The 13,223-nt window shown below is 45.9% G+C and overlaps 1 protein-coding gene across 1 annotated transcript in view; it reads right to left on the reverse strand.

Moving 5' to 3' along the window:
* ARFGEF2 (ARF guanine nucleotide exchange factor 2) overlaps nucleotides 1-13,223 on the reverse strand; it is a 66,557-nt gene that overhangs the window by 25,177 nt on the left and 28,157 nt on the right. Inside the window, exons 11-22 of the mRNA XM_075571277.1 lie at nucleotides 12,694-12,793; nucleotides 12,098-12,237; nucleotides 10,733-10,841; nucleotides 9,690-9,891; nucleotides 8,144-8,255; nucleotides 7,185-7,390; nucleotides 6,458-6,542; nucleotides 6,186-6,357; nucleotides 4,178-4,329; nucleotides 3,618-3,746; nucleotides 2,074-2,232; nucleotides 701-848 (exon numbers count right to left, since the gene is read on the reverse strand). Coding sequence (XP_075427392.1) covers nucleotides 701-848; nucleotides 2,074-2,232; nucleotides 3,618-3,746; nucleotides 4,178-4,329; nucleotides 6,186-6,357; nucleotides 6,458-6,542; nucleotides 7,185-7,390; nucleotides 8,144-8,255; nucleotides 9,690-9,891; nucleotides 10,733-10,841; nucleotides 12,098-12,237; nucleotides 12,694-12,793 — 1,714 coding nt within the window. The remainder of the gene's footprint in view (nucleotides 1-700; nucleotides 849-2,073; nucleotides 2,233-3,617; nucleotides 3,747-4,177; nucleotides 4,330-6,185; nucleotides 6,358-6,457; nucleotides 6,543-7,184; nucleotides 7,391-8,143; nucleotides 8,256-9,689; nucleotides 9,892-10,732; nucleotides 10,842-12,097; nucleotides 12,238-12,693; nucleotides 12,794-13,223) is intronic.

Genomic DNA, 13,223 nt, shown 5'->3' on the forward strand with positions numbered 1-13,223 from the left:
ATGTTAAAACAAATAATTTAACAGTCTATTTGGCTTTAAAAAAAAACAAAAAAACATATTGTTTCAAGTTTGACAATTTCCTTCTGATTAAAGGGGCAATCCCAGATAGCCGGCCAGTGGCATTTCTTTGGGGCCTCTGGACGGGGAAGGGTTTGTCAATCACATGTTTTCTTTCCCCCCCTGTCCTTATCAGAGAGCCAATAAAGATAAGGGGAGATGGGGAGTGGGGGTCTCTGGCTGTACAAGCGCTCGCTGATCCCACAGTGACAATCAAACCCTTCCCATGTCTCATTTGAGAATGTATTTAAAAAGGAGCAGTCGCTCCCAGGAACCCCACTTTAGCATAGGAAGCAGGGGGTCTCCGGAGCCGAACTGCATTCGTTTCAGCTCAGAGATATATACTGGAGAAGGAGCCACCGGGACTTCCTAGCCGTTTCAATCCCACGCGTCACGCGGGCCTAAAAGAAAGCCACGACGAATGACGTTGCAGCTTCCCATTGGTCCACGTGATTCGGGAGATTTTTAAAAAAACTTCAATTTTGTTTCCCCTGGAGGGGATGCTACCAGCAGCACCATCCTCGGTAAAAAAAGACACCAAACTACCAAGTGGAGACATTTGAAATATGTTTGTGGAATTAGTTCACTTTGGTCCTAGGAGGGATTACCCCTTTAATGGGTCAGGTCCAGGGTTTTGTCTCACCTAATCCCAAACCCATGAATTCTTCTCCCCCAGATGTGTAGCTCTTGATACTTCCTTCTCGCTCACGTCCAGTCCCAGAGATGTAACGTGTTTTAACACCTGTACCAATTAGCTGTGCAAGTTCCAACTGGCTGATGCACTTCAAGATCTAAAATGAATCAAAGAAAGGATCAGGACAATATCCAAACTGTTTACTAAAATAAAATATATCTGAATTAAGTCAACATTTAGGAAAAAGTCATCTCTTTTATACTATTTGTAAAGGTTTATCCTCGCGTCACGCCGGCCAGGCTGGGAGTCTGGCGGGCCCGGCGCAGTATGGCAGGGATTCTTACCTTTCCCGGAGTCGGCATCTTCTCCTGCTACGTCGTGTTGTCATGGCGAAGTGTCGTCACATGATAGCAGGAGAAGATGCCGGCACTTGCAGAGGCCTTGCGTGCTCTCCCCGGCAATCAGGACAAATGTTGTTGGGGGAAGAGCACGGGGCCCACTGTAAGCACGGGGCTAGGTGCAGTCACACCGATGGTACCGCCATCACACCGATGGTACCGCCATCACACCAATGGTACCGCCATCACACCAATGGTACCGCCATCACACCAATGGTACCGCCATCACACCGGCCCTGCTCACATGTATACACAAAGCATACAATCTGTTTTACACATTAGCAGTATAAGCATTCAGGTGGTGTAACATATTGGGTAAAGATGGTACACACAGGAATTGGAGCACCTAGTAAAATAAAAAGCATTATAATTCTCGCTCTTTAAGTGCACAATATACACTGGGCTGCAAGATTAAGTGGGCTCACCCAATTCTCCGTGAACTAATGTGTTTTAATGAAAAAGCATGAAAACACATGGTACATGAAACTGCACAGAATACAACATTGATCTTATTTTAAACATATATATATTTTTATAGTCCATAAAGTTTGTGACACCATCTGTGAATTTTTATGTTTGTGCAAAGTACAGACTACAAAGGATCCAATAAAGCGCTTTGTAGTTCAGTTACTGTGCATCTGAGCTTTAAATCGCTCCCTTGATCTAAAACTTGGACTGCCTGCAATAACATCAGTATTTTCTCATCTGCCACTGTGTGCCAGGGTTCAACTGCCTCCTACACAAAGTGTCTCATCTCAACTCCGGTCCTCAAGATCCCCCCTGCCCACCCAACAGGTCAGAATGAGGATATCCCTCAACTGAACCACTGATTGAACCACCTGTGATGGCAATGGGATATCCTGAAAACCTGATCTGTTGGGGGGGGCGGGGAGGGGGTGTTGGGGGAGGGGGGGAGAGATACTTGTGGACTGGAGTTGAGAATCCCTGTCTTAACCAATATCTATCGGGATTACAGAAAGGTACCTCATGCCAGGAATTGCCGAGGTAGTTGCCGTCAGTATGAGCCACGGTGATGAGGGTCTTGATGGTGTCTATGTTTTTCTGCTTCATTTCGGTAATACTGGAACTAGCGGTCAGCAACGAGAAGCGAGCGAGAGCTTGGACGTATGCATCTCTTTCAAGCTAAACCAGAACAAAAATGGCACACACCAGTTGGACAGTCTAGTTCAGTGGTGCTCAACGCCAGTCCTCAAGACCCACCCAACAGGTCAGGTTTTAAGGATATCCTAGGGTCAGCACAGGTGGCTCAGTCTATTGAGCCACCTGTACTGAAGCAGGGATATCCTTAAAACCTGTCCAGTTGGAGGGGTCTTGAGGACTGGAGTTGAGCACCGCTCGCCTAGTTCAACATCAAAATGCAAGTTCAGTGTTTAACTGTAAAGTTAGGAGCCAAGCAAACTAATAAAGAAAATGTTAGGAACATGGCATAAAAACTGGTCAGGTGGGCAACAACTTCAATATGAAATGAAAAACCCTTTCACAAGCAAAGGGGCCAGCAACACATTGAGTGGGAGTCCCTCTGGCAGCTTAAAATGAAGGGTCAGTTGACCCTAAAACATTATACTGGGGCTACTTTAATGAAGCTTAGTGACGAGCATCTCTGCCCCATACAAAAGGAGCTTCACTAATTACCTAAAAGAAAGTCTCCGAGAGGATGGCAAGCTGCGAGTACTCGGTATTACTACATATACTCGGCTTCATTGTGCAAGGGCTATAAATGATTTTATTTACACGGCACCAACAGTGTACGCAGCGCCTTACAGCACTACAATAGGAGGTAAGTATATTTCAAACCAATGGGCATAAGTGCAGCAGGTAAGTGACAACATAAGGCTGAAGGAGACCCTGTCCCAAAGAGCTTACAATCCAAGTGATTTTGTTGGGAGACCTACGGATATAGGAGTAAAAGTGCATAAAAAGAAATAAAGTGCAGTCAGGGAGGCCACGGGCACCTGCTGTCAGTAGTGGAGGCGTTGAACGATTAATTAAATGCTTCTTTTAAAGAGGCAGGCCAAGAGACGCATTTTTTTATATTGGGTTGAAGCAGGGAGTCTCCGGAGCTGAACCCCATTAGTCAGCTCTGGGGACCCCCTGCTTCCCGAGATACAGACCTCCGTAGGGGGTGCTGGTATCTCAAGAGGAAGGGGGTCCCCGGACCTGAAATAAATGGGGTTCCACGCCGGAGACCCCCCGATTTAATCCTATTGCTCCTTTAAGAGGTGAACATGCAGCTGGGCTTTGAATGTGGAAAGTGAAGGCGCTTGATGAATACTGAGCGGCAGAGCGTTGCACAGGTAAGGAGAGAGGAGTGAGAGAGGTTCAACACCTGACAGGGCTTTAGAGGTAAAAGGTACAAAGATGCACGAGAGACCAGAGTTGAGATATATAGAGGCACAGGGGACTGTAGAGCCTGGTAGTGCTAAACATATTTCTAATCACAGCGATAAATAATGGAAGGTTACTATTTAGAAAAAAAACAGGGAAAAAACAAACAAAAAAGTACTGACCTGCATGGCAAAAATGCTAGCTACTCGGATAGCACAGCGTATCCCTTCCAAACACAGATTGGCCACCTCATTATCATCACAGTCCTGAAGCCCAATGCTATACGCAGCTAGCAGCGGTGTCCACACGAGCTGGAAAATACATTTTAAAAGGCATATAATCCTAGGGCTGTTAGGTGCCTTAAAGCAGGTTTGCTCAACTCTCAACCCCCCCCCCCCCCCAACAGGTCTGGTTTCCATGATATCACTGCTTCATTACAGGTGGCTCAATCAGAGGCTCAGCCTTGGACTGAGCCACCTGCGCTGAAGTAGGGATATCCTGGAAACCTGACCTGTATGGGGGGTGGGGGGGGACTTGAGGACTGGCGTTGAGCACCCCTGCCTTACAGCTCAGCGACGCTTGGTGGAAATATAGCGCACGGCGGCTTGGTTCCCTTCACACAAAATTTAAATGCAGAAGGAAAAAAAAAAAAGAAAAAAAAACTAATTCAACAGACATGGATAAAATAAATTAAAACGCAAAAAAAGTCCTGAGTTGAAGGTCAGTGCCGTACTGTGCTTACTTTAAACATGGGTCGCACATGGTCCAGATGTGTGGCACTGGTAAATGGAGCTTTTGCATGGCTAACGGCTTCCATAAGGGCTTTGGCCGTCTTAGCCATTTGTTCCATCTCCATGTTGTACAATAACCTCCTCTGCTTCTCAGTGGGAACACCTGTAAAGAAACGAGCAGGGTAAAACCAACGTGCAGCGCGCCGGGACTCTGCGCAGCGCGCCGGGACTCTGCGCCGCGCGCCGGGACTCTGCGCCGCGCGCCGGGACTCTGCGCCGCGCGCCGATGATGGATGTGTTACCAGAAATACTAAAGCAGGGGTGGCCAACTCCAGTCCTCAAGGGCCTCCAACAGGTCAGGTATTAGGGGTATCCCTGCTTCAGCATAGGTGACTCAATCATGACAGCCACCTCTGCTGAAGCAGGGATATCTTGAAAACCTGACCTGTTGGTGGCTCTTGAGGACTGGAGTTGAGAACCCATGTACTAACTCTGTAATTATCAGTGTGTGTGATTGTAAGAAGAGACGGATCGTCCTGATCCTGTCACTGCTGTTAGAGATAGTAGTGCATCTGTAGCACAGACACGACATTAGGCCTCGGTCCCGCTGCGCTCGTTGGCGCGGGCGGCAATGTAGCGAGTTCCCCACCAGCAGGGGAATCCTCGCGAGCCGGTCCCGGTCCCCCCTGGCTGCACAGCTGACTACACACTGTGGCGCGTCAGCCGCTGGAGACACCAGAGAATGGTGTTTCCTAGCGTTGACGCGTGACGTGTGTGGCTGTGAGCCAATGGGGAGGGGAGGCTTCGGGAGGAGGAGAGGCTTCGGGGAGCGGGGAGGAGTGTGGAGTGAAAGCAGGTGAGTGCCTGTCTGTGTGTGTGTCTGAGTGCGTGCGTGCGTGCCTGTCTGTGTGTGCCCGAGTGCGTGCGTGCGTGCGTGCGTGCCTGTCTGTGTGTGCCCGAGTGCGTGAGTGCCTGCCTCTGTCTGTGTGTGTGTGTGTGTGTGTGTGTGTATGAGTGCGTGAGTGCCTGCCTGTGTGTGTGCGCGTGTGTGTATGAATGAGTGCCTGCGTGTGTGTGTGTTTAAACTTACTTTCCAGCTCCAGCCCGAGTCCGTGGAGGGAGGGGGGGGGGGAGTAGCGGGTCCCTCCGCTCAAGCCACGCCCCCCCTCCCTGTCAAACCGCCCACCACACGCCCACCTCCCCCTCCGGCTCCCGCTCCCTACAGACCGCATATCGCGGTCTGTGTATCTCAGCGCACCGCCTGTCAGCAGTGCGGGTGCGCTGACTCTGAGAGCGGGGCCTTAGTAGTGCATCTGTAGCACAGACACGACATTAGAGATAGTAGTGCATCTGTAGCACAGACACGACATTAGAGATAGTAGTGCATCTGTAGCACAGACACGACATTAGAGATAGTAGTGCATCTGTAGCACAGACACGACATTAGAGATAGTAGTGCATCTGTAGCAGACACGACATTAGAGATAGTAGTGCATCTGTAGCACAGACACGACATTAGAGATAGTAGTGCATCTGTAGCACAGACACGACATTAGAGATAGTAGTGCATCTGTAGCACAGACACGACATTAGAGATAGTAGTGCATCTGTAACACAGACACCACGTTAGAGATAGTAGTGCATCTGTAACACAGACACCACGTTAGAGATAGTAGTGCATCTGTAACACAGACACGACGTTAGAGATAGTAGTGCATCTGTAACACAGACACCACGTTAGAGATAGTAGTGCATCTGTAACACAGACACCACGTTAGAGATAGTAGTGCATCTGTAACACAGACACGACATTAGAGATAGTAGTGCATCTGTAACACAGACACGACATTAGAGATAGTAGTGCATCTGTAACACAGACACCACATTAGAGATAGTAGTGCATCTGTAACACAGACACGACATTAGAGATAGTAGTGCATCTGTAACACAGACACGACATTAGAGATAGTAGTGCATCTGTCACACAGACACCACGTTCTCTGGGACTGGGCCGCTTACTTGGCTTTGTAGATTTGGTTGCAATGGTATACTCCTTGGTCTCCTTCACTGCAATTTTCTTCCCTTCGATTTCTTCAAATATTGACGACAGGTATTCCTCTGGCAGATCTTTGCTGTCGTTGATTCCTCTGTTCATTTTTATATATTGCTCTTTGGTCATTTTATTCTTTACCTTATAAAAACACAAAAGAAGAAGCAGAATCAGCAGTCGGATCCGCCAGTGTAAACCTCATACAGCAGACAGCGGTGTATAATCGCTCTGGAAAACTTACCTGGGGACTGTGCAGGTCCGTTGTCAACATTATAATAGAATATGCCAAGACATAGGCAGTGTCAGCGCAAGCAAACAGGGTTTGTCTACAAAAGAAAAAGATGTGATAGAAATGCATTTCATGGCAGGAAACATGGCAGCAGGTGTCCTCAATCTGAACGTTCTACCGCAGGTACGGAAATCAAGTCAAAGCTGCAGATGTAATGCATAGTCTGAAGAAACCACAAGGAGTTTTAAAAGCGCGCGCATTTAAAAACCCTGCTTTAGACCAGCGGTGCTCAACTTCAGTCCTCAAGACCCCCCCAACAGGACATGTTTTAATGATATCCAAACTTCAGCACAGGTGGCTCAGAGGCTCAGTCAAAGTCTGAGCCACTGACAAACCCACCGGTGCTGAAGCTGAAATATCCTTAAAACCTGACCTGTTGGAGGGGCGGGGTCTTGAAGACTGGAGTTGAGCTCCCCTGCTTTAAACAATGGCCATATTTAAAATGTCAATCCCTCCCAGGACCAGTGACAAGTTTAAGGGGTCTCATCTGGGGTCCTGATACCAAATCGGACACCTGTAAGTACATTTAATGTATTTATTAAAGGCGGGGGTTTGATGGCCTCAGTGGCTTCTCCCTCGTGAGGCGTCACCGTGCTTGTACAGCCAGAGTCCCGCTCCCACCATTGTTTAATGCGTCAGAGCCCCACCCATTCCGCAGCAGAGAATTCTGGGACATTACCCTTGGTTACACTCTAGATATCGCGCTGCAAATTTCTCCATGAGTCTGTCAATTTTCTGGGCTTCTCCAGGCAGGCGGAACGCTTCCAGGAAAGTGCGCAGAGCGGACACAAAGTCTCGGTCGCAGAAATCCAGCTGGTCCACATACGAGTACATCACTTCCCTGTTAAATCGATTGTTCTCTCCCAAAAACTCCCCTATCTGGGTCTGCAAAACCAAAAACCGAGATAAAGCGGTTAGCAATGGGGGGGCAGACATCCTCTATTCCCAAACCTTCCCCACCAGTGATATGATCTCACACCACAGTTTGACCCGAGCGCTGAGGGTTTAGTTTTTTTTAACTTGTTTCAAACATGTCTGCCTGGAAGTCCCATGCGCACGGTAATAACAGGGCAGCTTCTCTTAGGTTTGGAATGTTCGCCGCCATTTTTATCTCGTCAATTATTTCATAGTTGACCAATAGTTTCTTCTATGTTGGAACATAAAAAGGCGTTTTCTCTTTACCAAGCAGTGTTTACTTATTCTGTATTGTGAAAGTGTATTTATTACACTTTTTGTGAACTTCAATTTTAATAAAACTCCAATAGCAAAAATAAATACATTCCAACAATATTTTAAAGTTATATTCTGGATCTCCAAAAGTTTTATTTGTGATCTATATGTAAGCACAAAAAAAAACAAATCGTGTCTCCACAGAGTTAATGGGGGCAATTGTTGGGGGTATGCAAGGCCCCTTGCATATCCCCAAGTCCCTTTAGCCCCCGGCACCAAGAAAACTTGAAGTCGATTGTTTCACCGGTCTAATGCAGTTGCACATTTGTTCATAAGAAGTCACATTAGCGATTGTTCTTACTGGTACGGAAATGTATATTTGGTGGCCTGGCTAATATAAGTAGTGAGGGGGGAAACCCTATGAGAAGGAAGGAGGGAGATGGAAATAGAACAAAAAAAGAAACTTACAAAATCCAGGCGATCTTCTTGGTGTAGAAACTGTGCAATATCCTGGGGTGTGGGCCCCAGCATTTCCTGCTCTTGTAGATACTGTATACCTCTCTTTGGCTTCTTGTTAAATCTGCACGGGAAAGAATACCAATGGTTTTAATTCTGAAACAAAAATACAGTGATCTCTATGTCTGACATACTTTTTGTTGATATATATGGACAGCCAATGCCAGGTCAGACCAAACGATCCATCAAGCGTTTGATCCTGTATCCAGCAGCGGCCAGCACAGGAAGCTTCCAGGTGAGTACGGATCACATCGAATAGCCAAGGCCCCATCACCCTCTAGAGCAGTGGAGAGCAACATGATATACAAGCAACGATCCACACCAGCAACATCTCCACTCCCTCTGCACGGGGGAGAGACGGCTGCATGTCGAGCCTACAAGGGCCGCGTGTGGCCCACCAATGCTCATTGGTGAAGAGGCGGCCCTCAGGAGATAAACCTGTGGCCCTTAACCACTGACCATCCCAGCAGCCGGCTACTCCTGTCCCCAGTGCAGAGGGAGTGGGGATGTTGCTGGCGTGGACCGTAGCTCCTTCCAGTCCCCTTAGCTGCCCGAGAGTGCGCATCCCTAGTTCCCAGCGTAAGAAGAGATGTGTGACCGTATCCACCAATGTGACTGCATGAAGAAGCTGACTTTAAGGTGGGGAGAAACTCCTACCCACGACAGGAACTTCCTCTGTGCATATAAAAGTGTGTGTGTCCTTTTGGAGGGTAGCACAGTATATCACATGTGCTACCACTGCCCTGAGTACAGAGCGTCATACAAAGTCATTACATGAATGGAAATTGTGGCCTTCCTCTGGAAGGAACTTTGCTTTGAAATAAAACATCTTAACTCTGAACAGGAATAAGAAGCTTTGAGTAGATCATTCAATGGAGTATGTAAATAACGACATACTAATGACTTGAGGATTTTATTATTCAATGCAAGATAACGGATGTAGAATTCAAGCACTGACTATATTACTGTGGGATGTCCGAAGTGTGCCTGGATTCCGATTCGATGTATAGCGCTGTGGATAGCGGCACTAGCAGCTTAGAAGTCAAGTACTCAGTAATAAAGCCCCTGAACCACACAGATCTGTTGTGCCAGGAACTCACAGGTCTATCCTCTACCTTATCTAAATCTAAACTGACAACAATGACCAATATCAAATCATTTTTCCACCTAGGTGTTAAAGGCAGTCAGTCATAGCCACCCCTCCCCCCGAGGGGGGGGGGGCTTTAAGATAAATACTTCACTTTCTCGGGTAGGGAGTTCCATTATGTGGATATAGATAACAGTGGTGCTGAACTCCAGTTCTCAAGCCCCCTCTTCCCCCCAACAGGTCAGGTTTCCAAAATATCCCTGTTTCAGTACAGGTGGTTCAATCAACAGCCTCTGAGCCACTTATATTCTGAAAACCTGACCTGTTGGGGGCGCTTGAGAACTGGAGTTGGGCACACCTGATATAGATTGTGAAAATCCATGTGATAATAATGGGTAACCTCAAACTCACAATTCTATGCCATGCTCAATTATCTCCTTCTGCTGCTTTATAACTTCAAATTGTTCTGGATCATCGGGCACAGATGTCTGGGTGCTGATACTTCCGATTCCAGAGGATACGGTGGAATCCATGGAGCTCACGCTGCTTCTCCTTCCTAAAATTTCAGGGGTTTTGCCTTCCCCACTCTCAGGATCGGATATTTTTTCCTGACCTGAAAAGTTAAATGCAGATATAGCAAGCTTACCCCTGACCCTTACATCCCAAACCATTGACAACGCTTATTTATCATTATTATTTATAGTAACCAAAAGAACAATTGGTGTGGAAATCCACATACACAACCAATAATCCAAGTACTGATCCCACACACAAAACTACTAACTAAATGGCATGTGTGTGAATAATACATGATTTATGACTATACATTATTGTGACAAAGCTGTATGGTTGAAATCTCATTGTCCATGTGATCAGTGGATAGTTGGCCATATGTATACAGTATGCTTTGTATACATAAGCGATAGTTTTCCCCTTCACCCCGTATGGAAATTATCGCCAAACAGAGTAATTGTCTTTGCAAAAAAAAAAAACAAGGACTACACATAATATTTGGTTAATAGGTCTTCTCCCACTGGCCAAAAAGGTACTACCCCCCCAACAATGATGGCAAGTCACATCAAGCAAATCGATGTAAAAGGGATTGCAGGCTGGTGCTTTCCAGTCTTCACCGCTCAAATCTCTGAAACCATTATTCTGCCCCGAAAATAAGGAAGCCGTTCCAAAATTAATCAAAACATTTTTATTTTCTTTACACAGACTTTCAACTGTTCAAACCAGTTGGGTAGACTGGTTCTTGGTCCTTTTCCCGAGTTGCTGTACAATTAAGCCAAAAACAAACCGATATCTTCCCCCTACTGTGTCTATCCCAAGCACTTTTAAAATGATACTACTGCATGCTGGGAGGGTTACATTTTTGGGGTGTCCAAAGTACCCTTCAGTGAACGTGTCATCCTTGAATCTATGTTAGGATGTTAGTAATGCCGCCTCCTTACCAAGAATGGACTGGTGGTTGGGATTGACGTAGAGGTCTTTGCTCCACTCTACCATACACTTTAATATAGACACCAAACATTCCAATCCTTTCTTCCGGAGGCTAAGCTCCTAAACAGAAGTACAAGCAGAAATTCAACTATTAATGTTTGAATACTATTTTTGGTATACAACCGAGAGAGAATAAAATTGATGACTGAATGTAGGTGGTTACAAAACAGAACAGAAGACAATTAGCTCAAATAATGTGCAACACTCGTGCCGGAAGCAAATAATAAAAAGGAAAAATATGTAGGAGCGGAACAGTAGTATAAAACACAATGTAAGTTACCTATAAACATTCACTTATAACCAACGTATATAACATCACGTTATGATACGGCTGCTGTTCTGTGAAGAACTTATACTGTGCAGTAAAGATCAAGGATCTCTGTCCTGTAACAAGTGATACGAGTGATTCAGGCAGGTCAGTTGGATCAGTCTTCGTTGAAGAATAAGAACCAGATCAGAATGACAGAACATGCGAGTAAAAGCATAATGTAGATATTTCATTCAATGGACACCAACCTCAATAGAGAGAAATCCTATTACCTAGCTCAGCAGGCTTCCTCTTCTGATAACTTATCAGATAATTAGACTGTAATCTATTATAACTACACTGTAGATTAACCCCTTCGGGCCCCGCATACATGGCACACATCCCATGTTATTGACTAAATGATTGTCTTGTTTCCTCTTTTCTCCAAGCCGTGGAGGAAACACAAAGTACACAGTAAAAAATTGGTAGTGCAGGAACCTACTGAACGGAACAGTAGCCGCGACCAAATAGCCAACGCTGCTTCTCAGCAGACAGACCCTCTGCCGCAGTCGATCCGCAGCTGGAATCCCCGCCGCCGGTCACTTCTATGTTAAGCTTTATTACAGGTTAGGGTAAAGGGGCTAATTTAAGGGGGTTTTATTACGGGCTTATTAGGGTACTGGTACAGGGTTTTAGGGCAAGGCCCTTACCTTAGTGAGTGGAGGTGAAGTGACCGGTGGCGGAAGCGTGTCATGGCAAAGTGCTGGTGGCCATTTGGTCAAGTTGAAACGGCCACGACAAAAATGTTCTACATCGCTGCTGAAAGGGTCTACCTGACGGGGTTGCAGCTTAACACCTTTTGGCCAAAAGGTTGAACTAAATGACTCGTAATTTAAAAAGTTAACAAATTGGTCACATTGGATGTGCATTTGGGCGCTTGTGTTCACTTCTGTAAGAGTACAGCAAGATAATTAAATCCGGCTGTTGTGGGATAGAAAATGGTATGTAACCAGTGGAGAAAAACAAAAACAAACAAATATATATATATATTTTTTGTGACTGTTCTTACCTGCAAAGGAGTCATTCCCAGTTCCTGCCCACTCCTCCCCTGAGCGATTTTAGACAAATCGTTTACAAGTCGTTCAAAAATATTAGCAGCATTTAAATCACAGTCATAATTAACATAAATATCCACCACACACTGGGCGTCTAAAACAAGAGGAAAAATAAAAATAACTTGCTGTTAGATTTCTTTCCAGGTTTTAGCTACCCCTATTTTTAAACAGACTGTAAAATTACTTCCCGTTTTAGGGATATCTCCCCTTGCTGCAACACCCCCCACCCACCCCCCGCCCCCTTTTTCTCGCTTACCGTTTCTCCCCCCCCCTCCCCTAATAAGAATATAACTGCACACTGGTTTTTATGTGCACATCTTACACACATTTGTGTGTTTATATCTTTCATGTGTGTTTCAGTTGAGGCACTTGTGTGTTTAGGTTATGATGTGCATTTTGATTAGAGCTTTTTATGCTTTTTACACTTGATATTGAGTTTGTATTAGAATGATACATTATTATTTGTGGGAATTGTACCAGAGTATATGTTTGACGCACCAGTAGAGGGCACACTCTTCCCTACCCACCCCAGCTTGTACAATTGTAATACCTGCACAAATCCTCGTCAGCGTCTGTATAACCATCCACTTGTGCTCAAAGGAACTGGTTGAAGTCTCCAATATATTTAAGAAGATTTCTTTGAAAAATACCTATGGAAAAATGAAACACCAAATGATCGCCTCATCTTCATGTGATATATACGCCACATCTTCCTGCGCCAAGACTGACATTTTATGACTTATATTTAAAGAGACGATTTACCCTTCCCCATCCGAGCTTCGAAAAGAAACGGATTTACGGCCAATCGTCCACCTGTCCTCTAGTGAGTACCTCTCTATAAATCCCACAGGGACCTATGTAAAAGCCCGCGGATGGTGTAATTACGTACTGTGACATCAGCCGGCTTATTTATAGGAGGACAATCGGGAATATGTTTAAATATACTGATCAAATTATTGCCCCCTTCACAAGGCACGGAGTCAGTGGCCCCTGCCCCCTCCACAGAGCCAGGGGTTCTTGCCCCCTCCCCACGGAGCCTGCGGTCCTTGCCCCCTCCCCACGGCACAGAGCCTGCGGTCC

The sequence above is a fragment of the Ascaphus truei genome, chromosome 15 (genome assembly GCF_040206685.1).
Source record: "Ascaphus truei isolate aAscTru1 chromosome 15, aAscTru1.hap1, whole genome shotgun sequence".
NCBI lineage: Eukaryota > Metazoa > Chordata > Amphibia > Anura > Ascaphidae > Ascaphus > Ascaphus truei.